General features: G+C 37.8%; 1 protein-coding gene across 1 annotated transcript in view; it reads right to left on the reverse strand.

The window, feature by feature from the left end:
* Positions 1-22,739, reverse strand: part of KPNA1 (karyopherin subunit alpha 1) — a 54,491-nt gene that overhangs the window by 26,100 nt on the left and 5,652 nt on the right. Inside the window, 6 exon segments of the mRNA XM_032098693.1 lie at positions 8,726-8,857; positions 12,184-12,278; positions 12,841-12,940; positions 14,658-14,702; positions 14,704-14,766; positions 15,550-15,683. Of these exon segments, the coding sequence (XP_031954584.1) occupies positions 8,726-8,857; positions 12,184-12,278; positions 12,841-12,940; positions 14,658-14,702; positions 14,704-14,766; positions 15,550-15,678 (564 nt within the window). The 5' untranslated portion in view covers positions 15,679-15,683.

Here is a 22,739-nt window from a genome sequence, read left to right on the forward strand (position 1 = left end):
AAAAACAGAATAATAATTGCTTTTATTCTCAAAATTCCACCGGTTTAACATATGTATTAGAGTTGGGAAACAATCTGTTCTCACTGTTAGGTCCTGGACAATGTACAGAAGGGGAATGCATTCTGGTTGCATATTACATGTATACACTCAAGCTCACTATATGATTCAGGAATATTTATGGAGATCTAAGAAGAACACCATAACAGCAAACATGTATGTCTCCAACGATTGTGCAGGCAGACATACCCTTGCTCTGTCCACAATATAAGAGATGAGCTCAGCTCCTCAGGCTTATGAACACTGTAACTCTACACTCCTTGTTCACAGCTACTTTAATCCCAGATGTTCGTAGCACAGGTCAAGCAAGTCTGTATCTACCCAAAAATGTTTGTATGGAACAGCCCATATTAGTATTTACTACAAAGCCATAAAAGCATGCATTGTTTACACAGTCATAGATAAAAATGAGAATCTATGTGCAAGATAAACCAATATTCAGAATTAAAGAGTTCAGATGGGCATTGACATACCTTCTTTAAAATAAAACTATATGAGACAGAACCACTGTTGCTGATTAAGTCACGTGCATGGCAAAATGTAAGGGTTTGGACATCAGTACTACCCCTAACACTTCATTTTGAGAAGATCAAAAATACCAGAATTAAAGCAGCATGAAATCCATCTTCTGTAATATGATGAGAATAGAAGATTTAATTAGTTCTGATTTATACATTTGGGCCAAGTGCTGCTTTTTGTATCACTGTCCACTAGTATGAGAGCTATAACTTAAAAATTTACAAGTAGTCTATGTCAAGTATGAAAACAATTTTACTAATTCCTTGCAAATTACAATATTTTGTCACACAAGGAAGCTTATGAAGTTCACATTTGCTATTTATTTCAAGTTAGCAGAAGACTAAGTGTCATATCAAATAGATACACGTATCTGCTTATTCGGTTGGTTTATTTGCCTTTGGGCTTTACAGATACATGTATCTGCACAACCACTGGAAATACTTCCAATTATGCATACAGAGGACAAAAGCAATCCTATTTGTCATGGATAGCAGCTGAATGTCCTCCCCAAATTTCTCTTCAATTGAAGGCTATGTATATAGCTGCAGTAGAACGTGTTAGAGTGCATAACTATTTCTCCAATTGAACAAAGCAAGTTCCTCACACAAAATGAACATGTTTTTTCCTCTCCCTATACCTATTTGAAATAAACTGCTCCTCTAAAAAAACTGACAGAATTGCCAAATTTTTTACCTAAAGGAAATTTTTGGATAACCTGAAATAAACATATTTATTCATTTTCAATATGGTGTCAATTAATTTATTGCGTTAGGTTTCTCCTGTAAAACGTTTTTAAACAGTGGCAAAAAAATGCTACTTGAAAAACAGACTTCAACCACTCTAGAGGCCCAAATTCACTAGCAAACCCTGCAAAACGAATACAGCTAAAACCAGAAGTATATACAGAATGTAGATAACAGATGTCAGCTTGCTAGATACAAAATAAAGAGAGTCCTCCTCTGTACCAGTACTACTGACAACAGCATAGGATTGGAGCCATTAAACTGCGAGTTGTGAAGAGAGTAGGCGACTGTTCTGGGGAAGGATTAGTTTGTTTTGTTTTCTACTGTTTTCCAGGCTTCTGCTGTCAGCCACAGTCAGAGGCAGGGCACGAGACTATACTGACCTTTGCCATGAAACAGCACAGCCATTACTACTATGCAGTGTTCCCCCAAAACTGATCTTCATCATTATTTTTCATTCTAATTCTTATCCTTTTTACAACTGTTGTGACAACAGTTTATCTAAGAAGTATAACCTTGGGTCTGGCAGCCTCTTGGACTTAAGGCACAGAAGACGGCTACCAGAAAAATTTAGCTTAAGAGACAGAACATATGCCACCTCCTGCAAAATGTCAGTCGTGTTAAAACTTCAAGGAGCCACACCTGTTGCTCACCCCAATGTTTGCATTTCTGCAGCAAGAATAAGCCTGAAGAATGAACCAAAGATTTCAGACAGTTCTAAATAAACTTGTGAATCTTCTGAAAACATTTAGTGAGGGGAAAAAGTTAGAATTTATAATAATTCCCTTTCACTGAAGATGTGAGTAATTTTGTATGAAGACACAGTCTCTTTGCCTGGACACCCTTACACAGGTAAAAAACAAGGAAGCCCTATTCCATCTGTCTGTGGTCTTTGTTTCTGCCATTATAACAGTATCTATTTTTAGGGTTGACAAGACTGATAATCACTTAATCCAAGAATCCATTCTGACCCTGAATGACTGACTGGTTTTGCAACAGCAAATCTCACATCAAAAAGTCTGACCAGAGAAGTCAAATAGCACCTCTACTGCTTTCCCACTCTTCATTTTTTTTATGGCAAGGAAAGTCTGGCTGAGTAGTCTGGTATCACAGGACCTGGTAAGAGAAGATGTTGCAAGAAATCCTTGTAATGCTAATGACTGATAGAACACAAGATGCCAATAAATTGAAGTATCTTTAGAAAAATATGCATTTCATTCAATAATGAAGATGTCTTTCATTAGGGAATCACTTCAGCTCTTCAGATAAGTAAGGAATGCAAGTTAAGCTCGTTTAAACTCATCAGACACTGCCATAAATGCAAAGCTCTGTCATGGTTTTCACAGACAACACATGAACAATGACAAGTTTCTTCAGAGTTTGTATGTCTGAATAATGTTCAATGGTTTCCATTTCTTCTTTTGAGCACTCCTCAAGATACAGATACTTGCCACAACATTATGGCTTTGGCTTCATTCTACACAACTCAAATGTTTTCATCTTCTTTCCTGCATAGTTGCAGAAGTAAAAGGATATTTAATTCCATTAAATTTCAGAGCTTATTAAATTAAAAAAATATTTGACCAAAAAAAATCCATTTCAGTACTTTCTACTATCTAAATCCCAGCTTAAAGATGACAGCAATTTTAAGATTTGTACCCTGGTTTTTTAACCCACATCTTAGGGAGAAAGCTGTGTGCAAACTCAAAGTGCAAATGTTGCCTCGTTAATTGACAGCACCTATTTTTATACACGCGTATAAATTTCCATTTATTGCTAACAGTGGAGTAGGGCTTGGTGCAAATCTTTGGTTTATTTTACTCATCACTGACCTCCAATGTTTTTTCCTGCAGTGCTGGACAACTTCAGTAGTCAGTAAAAGTAAAGTACAAGTCTTGTAGAGCACTGTTGAACCATATGGTGCCTTCTGTGAATAATCCCTGTGCTTTTTGACAACTCTCCACTTTCCCCTGGATTCTGAGGATTCTCAGCCATTATTTCTTCGGATATTTAAACTAAGTGCTTAAGCCAATCACCAACAGTGTGCAGACTTTGCCTCTCAGTGGAGAAGAAATATTATAAAGAATCAGCACTTTCTCAACGTCTGGATGCTGACTTGGGAAAAGGATCTAATGCTGGGATGAAGATGATAAAGATTAGCTTGCATACAAGTGTAATTGGGTAAGTGAACACAAGGAAGGATACCAGAAGGACACATTCCTAAGAGATGACTGCTACTTTGTCCTACCACAGAAAACATCTTTCTTTCAGTGGCTGGAGTGGTCCTTCTTCTCACATCTCACCTGCCAAACAGAGAAAGTAGCTCAAACTCATACCTTGACTGTTTGTCCTGATTGTGATTATCGAGAGTTTGTTAATAGGACTGCTGATGTAAAAGCCTAACAGAGCCTGAACATGACTCACAGGTCAGCTCTGCCAAGCAAGTGATGGTGTCCTGGTTTGAGACAAATTCGGAGGAACGTCCGAAAGGAACGTCCTCTGACAGAAGGCAGGTTACAGCCACCTCTCCCCCACCAGATTCAGAAAGAATGTTTCCTCGGAGGAAAGTGAAAGGAAAAGAATTTATTTAGCAAACACAGTGCACACAGACACAGGAAAAGAATAATGCTAAATAATAAAAACCTCTCAGTGTGGAGAGAACCTGGGTAGATCTCAGAGTCCCTTCTGTGGGTGTGACTTTCTCTCTTTCAGAGCTGGGTTGGCTTGGGCCCCTCTGGGCCAAGGTGTAAAGGTCTCCCAGATGATGTTCTGGGGGTAGCAAGTCCAGATGAGAAGAAACTGAAGTACCAGGAAAACTCCTTGCTTTAGCTAACGAACAAAAAGCTAGCTACAAATGTGGGAGAATGCCACTCTCTTCCCTGCTGCAGAAAACCAAGCTGAGCAGCCAGGCAGGAGAAGCCAGCAAGCTGATCTGCGTTTTGGAAGACAGTGCCAAAGGAATTCCACTGGCTTCACCCCGCTCTCTCTTAAAGGTCTGCCTTAAAGCTACAGAAAAGGACACAGGGTTCGTGTCTGGGCATAGAGCAGGCGATAGGGGATACACATCATAAAGTCACCTCTAGACATTCCTCCCCTCATCCCATATCATCGGCTGAATGTCCAAATTAACATATTCTAGCTTTACACACACACATTAATACATACATACATACGTATGTATGTATGTCACCCCAAGACAGATGGTTACCAAAAGGAATAGCAATACAACTAGAAATGGAAAAATACCGAGGGAGAAGCATACTGGTTGCGTCAGCTGAAAATGCAAACTTTCCCAAAGGAGAACAGGGCAGCTGGGGATGCTCATGCCACCGGCTGTCCAGCGCAGCACGATGACACATATCTGTCACTGTGAGACAGTATCAATCCTCTTCGACAGGCAGCACAATGCCTTGCACGGTTTTTGAAGGAAATTCAATGTTCATCAAGGAAACTCGAGCTGACATCTGGGTTTTAAGTACCACAGAAGGGGAAGTCAGGAAAGAATTGCAGCTAAGACACTGCTGAAGCCACATCAACCTTTAAGCATGTCTAAAGGGTTTTGATGCAGTCTTTCAATATAAATAATTTCAGGCAGGCAGATCAAAATTTCTAGATGTCTTTTTGAAGAAAAAACCTGTGGTAAGTGGAAGAGGGCTAGGACATATGCCACTGACTAAACCTAAAAATCAGTACACCAAAAACAGAAATGGGGAGAAGCAGGGAGATGTAGCCAAGGTGTTTTTCATAAATAATACTGATGTAGATTCTGTGATAAATTCAATTTCTCTGATGGGAAAAATGTATGCCAAATGGTTTGACCACTGACCACATAGAAAGACTGACACACAGTGCAAGTAATTAAAGAGTTAAAGGATGGTAGGCTAATTAAATGAGGCCTGCATAGCTTAATGGGAAACAGATCTTGCAAAAGTACGTAAGGTATAATTTCATTAACATGCATGTTGCTTATTAAACATAGCTATAAAGATTCCCTCACAGACTTCTATAAAACAGCTGATTTAGAATCTTCACTAGACTCAGAAACTAGCATATGCAAAGGGAAAAAGTGCCTCATGTTAGATTAAAACTGGCTTATAAATATGAAAAATACATGGGAAAATTGTGATCAGAAGGTAAGGTAAACTGGTATCTGTTCCTGAGCCACTGCTAAGGGAAGTTAGAAATAAAAGACAAAGTAAACACGTACATTTTTATGACTGACTTACTGTAAAACGAAAACAGTGGATAATGACTAGCCAGTAAGTAAAATATTATACATATGTTTTGTTTATGCTAGGATACATACTCAAAATTATGTTATCACCTAACATTTCCTTCTATAGAATTGCTATCCAAATTAGAACAAAGAATGACTTCCTAAACACAGCCTTCAATACTTCTTTTTCTCTTCATATTTTACTATATGATTATAGGGTTAGATTCTGGCCCCTGTGCCCTGAACATGTCATTATATTTTCTGTATTTTGCTGTATTTTTGTAACTTGTTACAAATGCAGTTGCTTGCAAATAATCATCTTCACAGTATTACAGTGAGACATAATTAGGGTGATCATTTTAGAAGAAAATCGTAGCCAAATATCACCCAGTTTCAGAAATCCAACTAGAGAAGCCCAGGATCAGACCCGCTCAAAACACAGGCCTAACTATAAAAATCACTACTGAGTTGTCCTCAACTACGAAATGAAAAAGAAATATTTCACCTTGAGCATTTAAAAACCACAGAACAAGTATCCACCTACTGAAAACTGATAGAAGGAAATCGTCCAGCATCAGACACTAAGCAGTAGAAACATTTTTCTCACAAACCTACAATCGGTTTAATTGTAAGAATTTCTTCCCTATTCTCCTCCATGCACTATAATTTGTTCCAACTTCAACAAACAGGGTCACAGTGTGACAAATAAAAGCCTCCTTTACTACCCACTCATCTGTTACCAGGGCAACAATCTGTGCATATACTGAATGAGACAAGAGTCATCCGGAAAAATACTATGGAATTGTGTACTACTGCTATCCTGTAATACAGAAGTACAAAAGCTAACTTCTCAGTGCTTATATGCTTTTAATTTTTGTTTCAGATGATACTATGGTGAAGTGCTTGAGGCTTTTTAAAGCTGTAGGGAAAAAAGCAGAATTCCTCTTATGTTGACCTGCATTAAACCCCAACTCAGCTGTGAGCAGGGCCGCCATCTCCAGAGCTGCAGCACAGAAACCCACTATGAAACAGTGTAGGTAACACTTTGCCATGGTACATTTTCCTCCTTCAGCACAGCTTACTACAGAGCAATTTGTAACTGGTATTTAGAGATTACCAGCAAGACAGAGATCGTGAATTTAGCAGCACCTGAACGGCACAGAAGAGTATTTTCCAGTAATGACAACCAAGCCACTCTGCCTGCCTGCAATCTGAATTTTAACACATCAGCAGTTCATTACAAGGCACAGAGGGGGGAAGGAGCCAGATAAACTACTTAACTGTGGCCCCTAAGCTCTTTCGTTAATTCACCCATCTTAAGATCGAAGGCCACACAACTTAATCTACACAGGTTTGCTCTTCCCACCTGCTCCCTGAACATCAGCAGGGATGATAAGAACCTAATAAAAAAAGCAAGTTAGCTCTTGCACAGAAGATCAGTCATTAGGAGAAAAATAAGTAAGAGTAGCCTTTACCATATACAGAGCACAAATCCTTCTGCAGGAAACAGCACTCTTCAAGTGATGGCTGAATTTGGAAAGCAATGCTACCAAGTTCAACCCCCAAAATACAAAATCTAAAAGGCACCATATAGCTAAGTCTGGATGGATTTTCACATGGGCAGAACATAGCACTTATCTGCCATTCTGGCAAGTTCCCTATCACATTTCTGATTTCTACAACAACAGCAGACTCAATTCCTCAAAGCTGCAATAATGGACAAAACATACCTCTTGTTTTCTTTAATAGTTTTTCAAACACCTGAATCAATTCCTCTTTAAAAGCCTTCTCAACAATAACTCAGCCTGAGACAGAGCATTGAAAATGGAAAGATACAAAGTGGAATAACTTGAAAGCTACAAGCAACTAAGAAAAAAAAAAATCTGTCTTGTGGCAAATGTTAGGCAACCTTAAGTACAGGTGGTACATTCTAAGCCAGCTCTACAAGAAAGAAAGGCAAGTTACACAAAGCAGTCCAATGTTTATGAGTTGGGACTCCTCCAATCATGCATCTCAATACAGCCAAATGCAAGGTCAGACATCTAGGAACACAGAATAGAGGTCACACTTACAGGATGGAGAACTGAACCCTGGAAGTCAGTGACTCTGAAAAGAACAATGGATCATATTGGATAATCAGCTTAAGCTGAGCTCACAGCCAGCTTCTGTGGCAAGGAGTCCGCAAAGACACTGGATATTTACACACCAAAGTATCAAGCGGAAGTGAAAATGAGGTACTATCTCTGCAAACAACAGTGCCAAAAGAGTGCTACTGGAATAGCCAGTGCTCATTATTTCACCACCACAAAAGGATATGGAAACTAGAAGAAATGTTCAGAAAAAGCTCACCAAAAAACAAACCAACCACCACAGAAATATTCTCAAAATGAGAATTCAGTGCTTCATTTCATTTACTCAAGTAAAGCTTAAGCTATGGTCTGCAAGTAGCTATAGGAAAAAACACAGAACTTACTAATGGAGAATGTAACAAAAGCAATACCTGGACCCAAAGCCAGTCAAATTTGTATAGTAAAGGTACAGACTTTCACATTAGGATTAAGATTGGCTGAAACTAAATTTATTAACATCATTAATGTTTCATCACCCTAAGTCTTCAAAGCAAGATTACATGTCTGAAGTACATCCTTGTTCAAATACAAGTTATAGACCTCAAATGGAAACTACTGAATCAAATGTTTGGTCTGTGCTTTATACTGATCCCTGTGGGCCTTGAAGAATATTCATCTATGCTGTAAGGAACTTGGAGAACAAACTATAACTTCCACTCATGCTTTATCTTCAGGAGAAACAGGCATGAACTTTCCATATCTAAAGCAATTATTCAAACAAGGCTCGCTGAATTCCTCCATACACAGAAATATACTAACCTGTTAGAGAACAAAATGGATTACCCCATTAGCTATGTTTAAATACATAATTTCCAGAAAGAGAAAAAACCAATATTTGCTTAGATAACTTAACACATATTAAGCACAAAGCAACTATTGTGCAAAATTGCCAAATACTGCATTTTCTCTAAAGGCTTTCTTACAGAATAGCCTTGCTCCTTTCCAGAGAAGGGAAAAAACCCCCATCAAAACACCAAACAAACAAAAAGTCAAACAAAAAAGCTTCCAACTCCACAAATTAACACACACACACAAAATTCAACACTGTTCTCAGTCTTTACCTGTTCTTGTACATCTTCAAACTCTGAACTAAGCAGCTCTATGAAGATGGGGACAGCTCCTGCTTGAATCACTATTCGAGTCTGAAGGGAATTTCCCGAGGCAATATTTGTCAGCACCCACGCAGCTTCAAACTGGAAAACAAAATACAAGTCAGTTTACCAGGAGCTTTCTATGCCACACCAAACATGGAGACTAAATGTCTTCTAAAACCAGAGAGATTTGGCACAGGACAAATGTGAGATATGACTAATTAACAGACAATTTGCAAAAAATTAGAATCATATATTTCAGGGTTATCACTATCACTTGAAACAAAAATTTGCAGAAGTTCCTTACGAGAACATAGAGTTTGCTGTGGCTTTTCAAGTCTTTTTGGTTTTGCTATGCATTTACGTTACCTTTGCCTTTCTTAATGGCTAAGAACCTGTACACATAACAATGTGCCTTCCCACGTGACACGACACCTGCATTCACTGAATCACCAGTGATATTCCTGAAGATGCAGGAGAAGACATTGTTTGACAAAATTTCATGGATATGAAGCAAATAAAAGATCTAAAAGAGATTAAAAAAAAAAAACTCAAACAAAACCAGATTTCTAAAAAACAACTCAAAGTACTTCTCTCCAACTCTGGTGATCAATGCCAAATGTTATTAGAGTACGATGTTCTTATTCAAGACTTGAAGCAAAAGTGAGATCCTGAACTAATATCCTGCATCTTTTAACTGTTTTTGTCATTTATTGTTTTAATCTCAACTTGCAAAAGCATTAACTTTTTAAGATGAAATGCAAATTTTAACCCTACCTGAGACCTCAGGCCTCAGAAAACGCAGATTCTAGAAATCCAAATCTGAGTAGGTTTCTGCATGCTTTCAGCCCAAAGATTATTACACTACACTAGCAAATTTAAATCTTATCAGGTACATCCAGAATCTATAGAATTAAAAGACTGCTAAAAGGTGAATGAAAAGTAAAAATCAACAAACAGTAAAAATGGAAAGTTGTAAACTATAAATGACCAATTTTGACATTACCAAAAGATGCTGATCCATCAGTATTCCAGTGAAAATACCAACATACCTTCAAAAACTATCTCTCTCTCTCTGAAGAGCAGCAAGGATTTATATTTCAGGTTTAATCATAAAAACAACTCCTGCTAAGGAGTTGCACCAAATCCTGAAACATGCCTGAAATAGTAACTCGAGAATTAAGCCTAGACTTCCAAGGCTTTTCATTTTTAAGTGTTACTAAAGACTTTGGTTTTGAAAGTACAGTTAATCCTGCCCTTCTGATCAACTGAAGAAAAAACTATCTTCTTCTAGTAAGATGTGATCAGAATAAACAATTCCAAAATACATCACTGCAATACACAAGGAGTATGGGCTGCAAAACAAAGCAGAAACACACAAAATCAAAACTGCAAGATTCATAATTAATGAACTAGAAGCAAAACTGTGTGGACAGAGCCTAAGGCCAACATAAAATACTGCTTTCCTGTAACTTTACTTTTGCTGAAGTGAGTATCCAGTGTTTTGAGATACACTGTAACATAACTTTTTACTCATCTTTCAACCATTGAGGTTTCTTATCCGTATTTTAAAATTTGCCCTCTGGCTTCCCACTGGTGCCACCAGCTTGAACGATTCACAGCTTGGAGACTCACACTGTCTCCAGTGTAAGTCACAGAAAGGTTAGAGTGACAGTTTCTCTCCTCCTCCTTCTCTGTGGACACCTGATGCTCCAAGATGTATAACTAAGGAATAGTCACATGTTAATGGCAAAGATATCTGTGTGGTATTGTTCTTTTGTAAGACTCCTCTCTCCACAGGAGACAGATGTACTTGTTCATATATGGCCAAAATGACCCTGGAGAACTTTTTTAAGTCTTCCATTCACCTTAAGTAACAACAGGACAGAGGAATTCCTAACACATTAGGCCTTCCTATTACTGATCTCAGAGGCCTAGCTTTTACAGCATATTCTACTGACAACACAGAAGAAAAACAGATCATAAATTCCCATAAAGTTCCAAGTTCATTAACATGGAAGTTGCCATATTCAATCCACCATACAAGCAGCTATAAATTATATTTCACTGTCTCAGAATGTGTTGAAAATCCTTTCCTTCTACAACTAGGCTACAGTTAGAAATGCCAAGAATGCCAAGCCCAAAGGAATATTTTTGGGAACAATGACAGAACAAATATTAGAAAGTGAGGTCCAGAGAACTTCCCAACTAATTACAGCAAAAGGTTCTACCTGCAGACCCTAAACTGCCAAGCAGGCAGAGAGATTTGGCAAGATGGAGGAAAATTACCCAGGTAGAATGGAATATCGAGAGCAACATACTCAAGCTTGTATTTTCACTGCTTTCCTACAAACTCCTTTAGGACAAGCTTTCCACATTTCCACTCTGACTGATTTTTCCTATTTCCATGTAAAAATCAATAAATGTTACACCAGTAAGGCCAAAAGAGTTGCTTCCATTTATCTCCCTTAGGTTTCTGCGCTAGACCACTGTAAGTAATAAAAGGCATTCCATTTTTTTTTCCATCAGATAGCTTTACAAATTTTCCATTGGAGTTGCAAACCAACCAGCTTAAATCTGATACGTGTTCTTAGTTACTGTCCACAGACTCCTCAAAGGAAGCTAACAGACCTCTGAAATTCTGTGGATAACAATTTGAAAAGTAATACCTGTAAATGAGTTCTCTAATGTATAAGAAAACTAAATTTTTTGCGTATTTCCAGTCAACAAAATTTGGATTTCACATGGCATTCACAAACCTGTTGCCTTACGCATTTTGAAAGAACACCAATTCTAATTTAAGTGTTGTATTTAATGGTTACATGTTAACATATTTTTTAACTTAGATGATTTGTTTTTAACTAGGTGATTTGTTTTCTTTCACATTCTATTAGCCAAGAAAGACTGACCAGAAAAATGGACAGCTGGAAATAAGACAAAGGTCCAAAAAAATTAACCACCATTGTAGCACACATAATTCAGTTTTTTCAAACCACAATAAGGTTTCCAGCTTTCTATGCTTATCATTACAGATTGATTTCTAATTCTAAACTTTTTTTTACTTTAATCAAAAATTTAAATCCTAATTCTGAAGATTTAAAACTGTCTTCAATTAGTACAAAGAAGACAAACATTAAGGTTTTGTTTAATAGCTTTTCATCTGCTAAGTTCCAAATTTCAAGCTCTTATTTTTGTTAAAAGTCTGAAGACCCCATCCTATCAATCACTCAATGTATGTCAGACATCTCTCTCTCTTTCTCCTGTACCCAGAGGTCTTGCCAGAAATTCTGAAGATAAAATAGTTTTTTTAACATAGTGAAGAAAGAGAGGAAGTACAGCTGAACAAATCCTTAATTTTTTTTCCTTTCTAATTTGCATCACCCAACGCCTTCCTAAACTAGAAGACAGATACATTTATATTTTTATACCTGCAATGTACAATTTTCTTTTCTCTTCAGGAACTCCACAAACCTGGCCACCACTCCCTGTGTGCTTATGACTTCATCTATTGGAGGATTTGGTTCTGTTTAAAATAAAAAGTTAAGTTAGATACATTCATTTCTTTGTAAGGAAATTCTCAAATTACTGCATCAAAACAATATCCAGTGACATACTGACTGCTCTTTTCTTGGAGTGTGTTCTTTTTCTACAATACTTCACTAAAAGGCAATGGACTCCTATGTGTCAACATAAGGAAACTCCAATCTGAGTTTTGAGGTAATAAGATAACGTGATTCAAAGCACTGATGCACTCAGTAGTTTAGGCAGACTGATTCCATAGCAGCAGCTCTGTGCAGTCACTCGGGCATGCACACACGCAGAGGAACTTTGGTATATCAGAATATTTGAGCCACAGAGACACTGCCTACAACATTTAAACTTACATCCAAGAGGAGATCTCACATCTGCAACACTTAGTACAGATTTCAAGAAAAGAAGTGATATTACATACATCAAGCTGACACTGTGTAATGCAGAGCTTGACCCAGAAATTTCAGTGTGAAACTCAATTTTTATTGCTGTCAAAGTAAAACCACATGCCAGGGAGGCTTCTACATTTTTCTCTAAGTAATTTCAGCCCTTACCTTTAGAAAGCAGCTTTCGGAACTTCTGGGTGGCTGAGAGCTGCTGTTCTGGACTATTGGAGAAAATCATCTCAATCATATCAGAGGTGATGACTGCACTCTAGGATTTAGGTGGGGAAACAGAATGAAGGTGATAGAGAGAAAAAGGGGAAAAAAAATCTGGGATTAGCGATAAGCAGGTTACATTTGCTAAACCAGTATCAAGTTTATCTCTTATTGAATAAAAACTTAGGTAAGACCATTATGGACAACAAAGGAATCGTTATACATGTACATCCACATAAGGCAGCATCATTCTTAAGTGCAACTTTGCTTTACTGAAAGCCAAAATCCAAATTTTCCTCAAGATATAGCAAGAAAATTGCTCTTCAAAATTTTTCACTGGTATTTTCTCCCTTCCTCTAAAATAAATGTCAAATTGTCAGCTTCAACAAAAAGTAATTATGTTAGCATTTAGATTTCCCTAACATGTACCTTTTGACTTATTCTCTTACACCAAAATGTATAGGACCTGTCATTTCTAGAAGAGTTGACAAACCTTGATAATGCTTATCATCATCAAGTAGGAGTATTAAATTTTCCATAATACTGATGGTTTCCAATAATATGACTAAATTAAATCTGCAACCTCTCCTTATCCTAGGTAAAATCTGACATTCTGTTCACCACATGTGTACCCATGTAAAAAAGTGTAAGAAGTGTCAGATTTTTTTCTTCCACTTCTAATCTAAATCCTCAGATACATCTGATCCCAACCCTTAGACAGACAGGGAGACAGATGACAGTGCTGAAAATACTTAAGCGTTGTCTGTAAGAGCCAACAGCTCCAACTGTTAAGAGCCTGAAATTAATGGCAAACTGTGTAATGACAATATCTATCAATTAGGCAAAATCCTTTCCTTACTTTTTACTATCTATCCATTTGTTTCACATAAGCTTCCACACAAATGATTAATGGTATTTAGGACTTGCCTGATATTTGAATACCATCTTGAAGAGCAAAACCATACATTCTATTATCAATCTACCACACTGTTTATGAGCACTTCTCTGTTTCTCAGTAATTTTCAAGGCTCATATAACCACCAATAGTTCAGTCTGATTTCTATGGAAACATCACTTGCATACTCTGAGCACAGACACTGTGAAGATCAGCGACACTTTTAAGTGAGAACTGCACTTTCCCTTAAATCTTCTGTAATAGAACTGAAACCATTACCATTTTTCTTTCCAGGAAGAAAGTAAAAAAGTGTAATTCCAACTAAAACTGTTTTTCTGTAGTATTAAATTCTAGCATGGGAAGGAGTTCAAGGCCTCATGCACACAGTTAAGCTAGGTCTAGCAGTGTTTCCAACACTTTGGTTAAAAATGGTGCCACTTGAAAGTCTGCTAAGAAAGATTTCCACTGAGCCCCTTTTTAACTTTGTGAATTGCAATAACACACTGCCTGATTTATATTTTCAAGTTTCAAGCATTATGAATTTCAGATTAAAAAATCCCCAACAACTCTGGGCAACAGTTGATAGAATCACCTGTAATGGTAAACACCAAATCCAGAAAGTGTGATCAGCCTGCCAGGACAATGAAATTTTATTTAATTTTCTTGACCACATATCCTCTGAAAAACCACTTGCTGTATCCCTGACATTTTTCTCTCATGTAATCTGTTTCAGGGCGGTTCACTGAGACAGGTGTCTCAGAGCTGTCCATCTCTGAATGCATTCTTCACGTTATTCTGGAATTTCATTCCCATCACGTCACTGCACAACAGACCTGCCCAGTTTCAACAAACACTGTATTCATTTCTCATCACTTACAGAAGTCATCTCCATGTTGTTCATCTGAGCCTCATGGAAGCCCCCCATCGGACATCACTTCCTCCTCTGCTTCTTCCTCGGCCGTTGCAACATTTCGGCGTTTAAACAACTAAAGAGATAAAGTGTTTAATATATATATGTATTTAATATATATTGCATAGCCAATATTTACACAGCATGTTGTGTTAGGCTGCTATAAAAATTATATATGCTATCACCTGAACGAAGGTAGTACACTGGCTACAGGACTTCAACTGACAACACACGGAGAAAGTTTGGCCATGGAGTAAAGGAAAACAGCAACCTGCTAAAATACCAGTTCCTAAAATTTCTGAGAATTTTTCACTGATATCCCCTTCTCCTTCACCATCTGCCTCCATCTACAAGCTGTCTAGCTTCCATACCATCGCTTTCTTGCAGAGGATGCTGGGGCTCAAAGACTTGATAAATTCCTGTGTATTACACATCTTCACAGAAAACATGCAGGGGCTCTGACAATCGAGTTACAGTGGCAAAGAGAGGGCTTTGGATGATGATCATACATAGGATATTATACTGGGATGAGCAGAATTTGGTTGCTATGACTTTAAAGAAGGTATCCAGTTCGAGATGTCATGAGGAGAGCCAGAGAGGCTAAGCTACTGGTCAGTTTTGTTCAAACCCTCAAGCTGCTCTGGCAATGTTACACTTGAGTGAATGAGGAGCACTCACTCTACGTCTTGTAAAGCCTGCAGAAGAGGCAGTGAAGTCTGCAAGTGATTCTGATTTCAGACTATGTATGAATGTGGAGGGCGGGAACAACTAAGAAGGGGCTTGGGAGAAGCAGAGAGCCAGACACTGCAAGACAGGACTGTTTAAGGACTGATCACAGGTATCAACTGCTGTGCATTACCTGCTCCTCTCTCTTTTGCTTCCGTAGCTGAAGACCCTCTTCCTCCCGCCTGCGACGCATCTCGTCAGGGTTTAGAGATTTGTTCTTGTAGCTCTTCAGCCGGAAATTCTCTTTTCCTGAGGTCGTCATGATTCCTTCACAACGCAATTTAAAAAAGACAGAATTACTCTTCAACAACGCATCATTTTATATACTGTCTCCACTCCTTAAATTCTGTAGCCATGAACTTCCAGCCACTGCCCCCCTATATTCCATCACCCAACTTCCAATAAAGCTTAGAAGGTGGAAAGTAAAATTTCACAGAATTGTCACTTTGGTGTGTCAGTTCTTCACATCAGTCTAACAAGCTTTTATTTTTTGAGGCTTCAGAGAGCAAATCTAATACTTTATTAAGAAAGAACTAAGGTCTATAAGGCAGAGTATATAGCCTGGGCTAAAAAGAAAACTGCGCTTAAAAATTTTAACATTTCTCCACACAGAGATTTGCCAACTTACATACTCCTGTCTTTACTCAGAAGTGAAAGTGTCTTAGCTGCTTTTTTACTTTGCATGCAAAGTAAAAAAAAATTTACATGCAAATTTACTTTGCATGTCAGTACAGGGGCTTTTTTTTTGCACTTCATATTCATGTTTTCAGTTAATTCAACACAACCCTGTTGAAGAAACCCTGTGTTCTTTCTATCCAGACAAGGCCTACAAGGAAATTGAAATGAAAAGAAAAATTTTACGTGAAGATGGTTTAACCACTGAAAATGCTCAGTCCTGCAAAGAAAGCAGTGCTATTGTTCCCCTCCTCCCCACCCCAGTCCCTAATCCCGCCACTGTTTATGCAGAGGGGCCTTTCTTCAGTCTGTGATTTCCAAGTATCATCTGTCTTATGTAACTCAGTGGGTCAGCATTTATAGCTGCCCATGGTGATTTGCATATGTACAACACCGCACTTTGGAGCCACTTAGCATAAAGCAGTAGGTAAAGAACTGTGTGGAAAGAACTCATCCCCCTGAAAGCAATGGGCATGGATTAGGTCTCTACTCTTAGTCCTCCATTCTGCTGCTACTCCTCTCCTTACATCACCCCTTTAAATCCAAAAGAGGTTGGGAATCAAATTCTCAACATGTCAGTGTTTCAATGTGTCTTCACAGAGATGTAGAATCTCCAACATACTGTAAATCCTGCAACACAAAATTTAGGAAACTGCACTATATAAAAAGTTACTCTACAGGACTTTCAAAGCTCTCTTTCAAATGCCCTAATGTGTTGTATTAAATAAGCTACCTACCTCAAATTCCGTAAGCACAGAATCACTGGATGATAAACAATCTCCTGTGCACTTTTGACTTTAAAATGGAGCAACATGGGTCTATACAGATTCTCAACAGCTTAGGTTTCCTATTTAAAATACATCAAATGTATACCAAGTCTAACTACTTTTCTTTCAGTTAGCACAAAGAGTTGTAGGAGAATAAAAAAAAAAAAAGGATACTCAAATATGCTTCTTGTTAGAGCCTCTTTTTAAGTTGCTGCTACCTGACAACCATTTATAAGAATTCTGACAATCAGAACTGACTTTTGCAGAAAACATTTTGGACATCACTTCAAGTGTTACTGTGTTCTGAAAACTGAGATTTAAAAAACTGTTCAGGGACACAAAACTACTACATTGATTGTCAGTCAGTCACAGTTTGCACCGAATGCAACATAAAAACCTGAGCATAAGGTAAGCAACTCAGCAGCCTCACTTTGCTGAAAAGGCTCTCCTGAAATGGCCTTTTTTAAACAAAGGTATGACAAAAAGATAAATCTCAGAGCACCAGAAGTTCCCTACTTCTTTACAGCTTTGAGACCCCTTTCTTCCTGTGTTTACATGTTTGATCTTCAAGTGTTAGTGTTTCTTAGAATATGCTTGGCAATTATATATTCTTCACATTTTTAGTTAAAATGACTACTACCTATACTAAACACACACACTATTTGAAAAAGCCTGGGATTTTAACTGTAAAAAGAAGTTCAGTCAAAAAATACTCAAAATTTCTTTCATTCCTAAAATATTTTGAACAAAGTATTTTATATATTTTAGTATAAGCAAGTTGAACTCAAACACCAGGTGGACAACCATGAGCTAGAAGGACATTCCTAACAGGAAAACAGCTTTGCAGACACTCTGGTCATTCTGTCCCTGACCATGAACAACGGAGGCATACACTACAGCCCAGATAACATCTCAGGCCTTCCATAATGTTATTAATAATTCTCCATTTTTGTCTGAAGTCTGTCTTCTCCAACTCATAAGACTGCATTTGCCTTTATTTGGGATTTCAGGACTTTGATAACTGCTTTGATAAAACTCCTGTGGTCATTTCACACCTTCACTTTCAATAACTACAAGTTCTTAATTTAATTGAATTCTTGACAGGGAACATCTTCATTCCTTAATACTGAATTCATCTAACTTCTATTATGTAGCCTCTCCATATGTTCCAATGTTTCTAAACATCAATGACACAACCAACTTCATTATAAGTAACTTTCCTTAAGTGTATTCGTCCTTCCCATACTTTTAAACTAGTTTCCCCCTCCATCTCCAACTTGCATATTGACTTTCTTTCGATTAATTTTGCTTCTGTCTTTAAGGTAGTAATTTCCATTTTCCTTTCAGAGTTCTCTTAGCTCCTCCTGTTGCACCTTATGCCAATGTTTCACTTACCGAAAATACAGGTACAGGATTTGCTTGAATTCTTTCTCTGACTTTACCACACCCCTCAACCCAACAGCTTCACAAGAATTCTCCTTCTTACACCCTCTACAAGCTGTAGCTGCAAGTTTTGGCTATGCTCATTTCTGACTTTGAAGACAGCTCACTTTGCTGACTAACCCCTTCCTCTATTTCATGAGTAAACTCTACACTTAAAATCCTTTCAAAATAGTACATTGTCTTTTACCTGGGAGTACAAACGCCTACCACCAAATGACTGGGAAGAGAGTTTCTCTCATTAAAGGTGAAAAGATTGAACTCCATCACTGAGAAGTTACCAATTCAACTAGCGATGGGTTCAAGAATTTATTTTATAGTAGGCTGTCACTGGTAGTAAATAAACAAAATCCCAGTACATAGCCACATACCTATTTTATACACCTGTCTGTCTAACCTGTGGAACTGTTAAACCTATAGTTATTTTCTAGAAGTAGTTCTTACATCCTCATTGTATCTTTAAATCAATTCTTTCTTCACCATTCTTTCACTGGTTTCCTGACTACTGGTGAAAAATTCAATGAGCACATCAAAGATTCCATCCAGCCCACACATACCGCCAGCATCTTTGGACCTATTCAAATGTGTGAGCACACAATGGCTTTTTAGGACTAAAAGTGTGACAACTCTGTTAGTTGTTACAGTCATCTAAGGACTGTTACAAATCTTCTCCTCCATTTTCAAGGATGTAGCTTTTTCCCCAGACTAAACCACGGAAGCAAAACAACTTCAAATTGTCTCACTGGTCTTCAGCAGCTTTGGTGTGACTTAGCTGAAAATCTTTCAATGGTCACTTTAAGTTCACCCATGCAGCAAATAGCAAACCCTGGATCTTCTCTGTATTGTCAAAATTAACGCTACTTCTGGAGAAAATCTGTGGTGGTTGTCATGGAAATGTTCTATCCATCTTTTCTTTCCTAAAGATAGCACAGTATTGTCCACATTTTTTGATATTCCTGGCTACAGATAAAAACCTCTGGAGACCTGGTAAGGAATTTTCATTGTGTATTTCTTGGGCTTTTGTGCAACACCACTCAAACCCCATATGACACCTTCTCCTTCTCAGTTTGTCTGCCATAAAAACAAATTTTAGCAAAATTAATCCATTAAGCATAATTAACTATTCCTAAATGTCTGCATTTCCATAAGGAAAACATGATCCCAAATTTTTTTGCTGATTAAGAAAAGAACCCAACCAAATGTGGATGTACTCTAAGCACACATTTCTAGGGGAAATAAGATATACTGCATTTCTCCTTGCTCATCAAGTCAAAGAAGCTCTGAAGCACTGGGAAATACAGAGTCACTTACTGCCATGACCTACCTTGTCCCAAGCAATCATCTAGATAGGAACAAAAATGAACTCCCTGCCTTCTTAAATCAGCTATCACTGTCACTAGACTTAAGGGCTTTGCCAGAAGGAATACCATGTGACTCTTGGGTATTCCACACGTCAGAGGTACCAAGATGCAAAAATAAAGCCCTTACAAATCAATCAAGAGCTGCATAATTATATATATATCACTCCGTATTTTTTTACACATGCAAGAGCATATATGTACCATGTATATATAATGAAAATAAAATTACCGAATACACTCCTGATACTAAAGACTGTTAAGAAACAGACTTTCCGTCTTTGGAAATAGGGGCAAGAATAAGAAAAAAAATGTATTTCAGAAGTGTAGATCTATACATGGCATTCTATCTCACAATGGGAATAGGTCAGAAGGGGAAGTAAAATTAAGGCAGAAAATCAAAGCAGAAAAGGAGTTTGAAGATAAACAATGTGATAAAAAACTATCGAAATATCCATGATTTGCCACACTATGAGAGTATGTTTCCTAACTGAGGCAGTTGTCAGAAGGAAAGGACTCACTGGAGGCAGACTTGGGAGTTCTGCTGTGCTGTCAAACTGCTGGTCTCTCCTTTAGATTGCTGCCAGAGAGACACAGAAAAGATACAGGAGGCACTGTCAGCCCTGAAAGGACAACTTGTGTTAGAAATGGCACTGTCAAGACAGAACTCCAAGCAGTGAGAGAAGCTGAAATTATTCAAGGGAAGAAAGCACAAAACCTTTACTTCCAAGGAGATTTTAGTTTGTTTACTGGCTCTGCTGTGAAATTCTAGATGTCCTAGAGAAGAAGTTTCCTCACAATCACACTTCTTGACATCAAGCCAAATACCTACAGCACAGCCTGGACAGATGTTTGAGCAATTCCCTGAGCTCTGATTACAGGATACATCACCTTCTAACATTCTTCAGTATGAGACTAGGAAACCTATCCAATTTTAAAAGCTAACCTGAAAGCAGCACTTGGTCTTTCATTGCTCTCATCAACACACTCCCAAAAAAAATAAACGTTTTGGCCACAAATGTGTTTGGTTTTTCTCCCTATGAAGTGTAGATTTTGGAAAGTCCTTCTAATTTGCTTTTTGGTAATTCACAGACAACAAGTCAGGATGCTAAGGGAAATATTTAAATCTCATAGAAGTAAATGTCAGCTTTCTTGGAGAGGACAGATAACAAAAGCCCTTCATAATAAAACCATGAATAATACAGGGCATAGAATGACAAAAATATCACCTGGGTTTAATGCTACCTCCCTGGAAAAACTTCTAGAGCAAAATCCTGCATTTGGCATCATCCTACAGAGATGAAAACACATCCACCAAGTGTTATCTGTTGTCAGTGTTATCTGAGAGAAAAACGAAAATAAAGGAAATCAACAGACAGACTTCTCTCTTCACTGCCATCTCTTGTCGTTGTAAAAACCAGCTCAGCCAGATAAACACTTTGATGAGGTTGTGCCTACTTCTTTTGCAAAATTATTTGACAAATCATTCTGGCTTATAGGGGTCTATGGGAATGCCCACCAGAAGAAACACCCATATCATCTGAGGGACAGGGGTGTTACTTTCTCTCTGTCTTCAGACTCTTGTAAAGCTCAGGACATCTACAGGAAAAGATGTTTAATCATCTCAACTACGAAAAGCTATTGTCAAGCAAAGCACAGCCAATTTCCAAAGCTCTGCTTACCTTCCTCTAGCTGTAAAATGGGATTGGGAAACACATCTCACAGGCCCTATAAAATTAGCACAGTATTTGTAAAGACCAGTAAAGTAAGTTTTGCTGATAATATATCAAACCCTAGCAGTAACAAGGAAACAAAACAACCCTGTGAATTTCATTTTCTGTGGTTCATGAAAGCTGCAACAGCCAAACAGCAGGGATCCACACTCCTAGGGCAACCAGCACATAAGAACAACGGAGAAGAAAAGAACCACCACCCTCTGCTATCCAAAAGACCTGAAGATTAAAGGAGCTTCAAATGTAACATAAGAATTGTAGCCAAACATGAATAGAACATATAGCCTTGAAACAGGGTTCAAACTTTAAGGGACTTTCTGTCAAGAACTGGTATTAAGAAGTGGATTTCTTCATGGAACTGCTGCCCATCTCCATGTCTTTCAAATCTGCTTTATTTTGTGGGCTTTCTAGTCCTCTAAGAGTTTTTCCCTGCCCAATGGTAAGCCTTAATTCACAATGGTTTCTGTTCTAGCACTTTTATAACTCTGTGAAATAGCAAAACAAGTACTAACCCACCTAATCTATAGCTCATTTGGCATGTTCTAGCTCTAGACCACTTGGCAAGTTGGACTGGTTCTTGCTTAAAAATAATAATAATCTTAAAACTGAAAATAATTAATACAAGACCTAAAAGACAAACAACATTGCACAACATGGAATGTGATATTATAAACAAATTACACATTTAAATATTGACTGTTGCTCAAAAGCAAAAAAAAAAAAAAAATACTGTGTGCTATCTGAAGAATGTTGAGACACCTATGTCAAATCTGCAGGGATGTCACATTTCAACACCTCATCTTGAGTTTCTCATCCACAAAAAAAAAGGGCTGAAAAGGTGGCTAAAGTAAAAATAAACAACTACCATATCAAAGGTATTTCTGCAAAATTACTGATCTTGAAGCGTAAATTGATTATATCTCCAGGTAACATTCAGAAAGATCTTCCAAAAGATCTTCCAAGGTTCTTACAAAAAAAGTACCTATTTTTTAAGAGATGTACTTTAAATCAGGCCAACACCAGCTTGCCAGGCTCCTGATATTCTTTATACTAAAAAAAAAAAAAAAAAAAAACAACAACACCACAAACATGGGGAAAACAAAACAAAACAAAAAATCAAGGCAGTGTATTTCTGGTTGCAGAAAAAAACCTGACCACCAACAGAAACAATTACCTGACACTTGGTGCTGTCTCAGAAACTGATCTGGCACATCGGCCTGTACTATTAGTAGGACCCACTAACAGCCACACAGCTGTACACTTAATTTTTAAAAGTTTGAGAATTATGTGCGCTTTTTTGGGCCCTTTTTTGAAGAAATACTGTTGAACAGATTAAGAAGCAATGCATTT

Source organism: Corvus moneduloides, chromosome 2, assembly GCF_009650955.1.
Source record: "Corvus moneduloides isolate bCorMon1 chromosome 2, bCorMon1.pri, whole genome shotgun sequence".
In the NCBI taxonomy this organism is placed as follows: domain Eukaryota; kingdom Metazoa; phylum Chordata; class Aves; order Passeriformes; family Corvidae; genus Corvus; species Corvus moneduloides.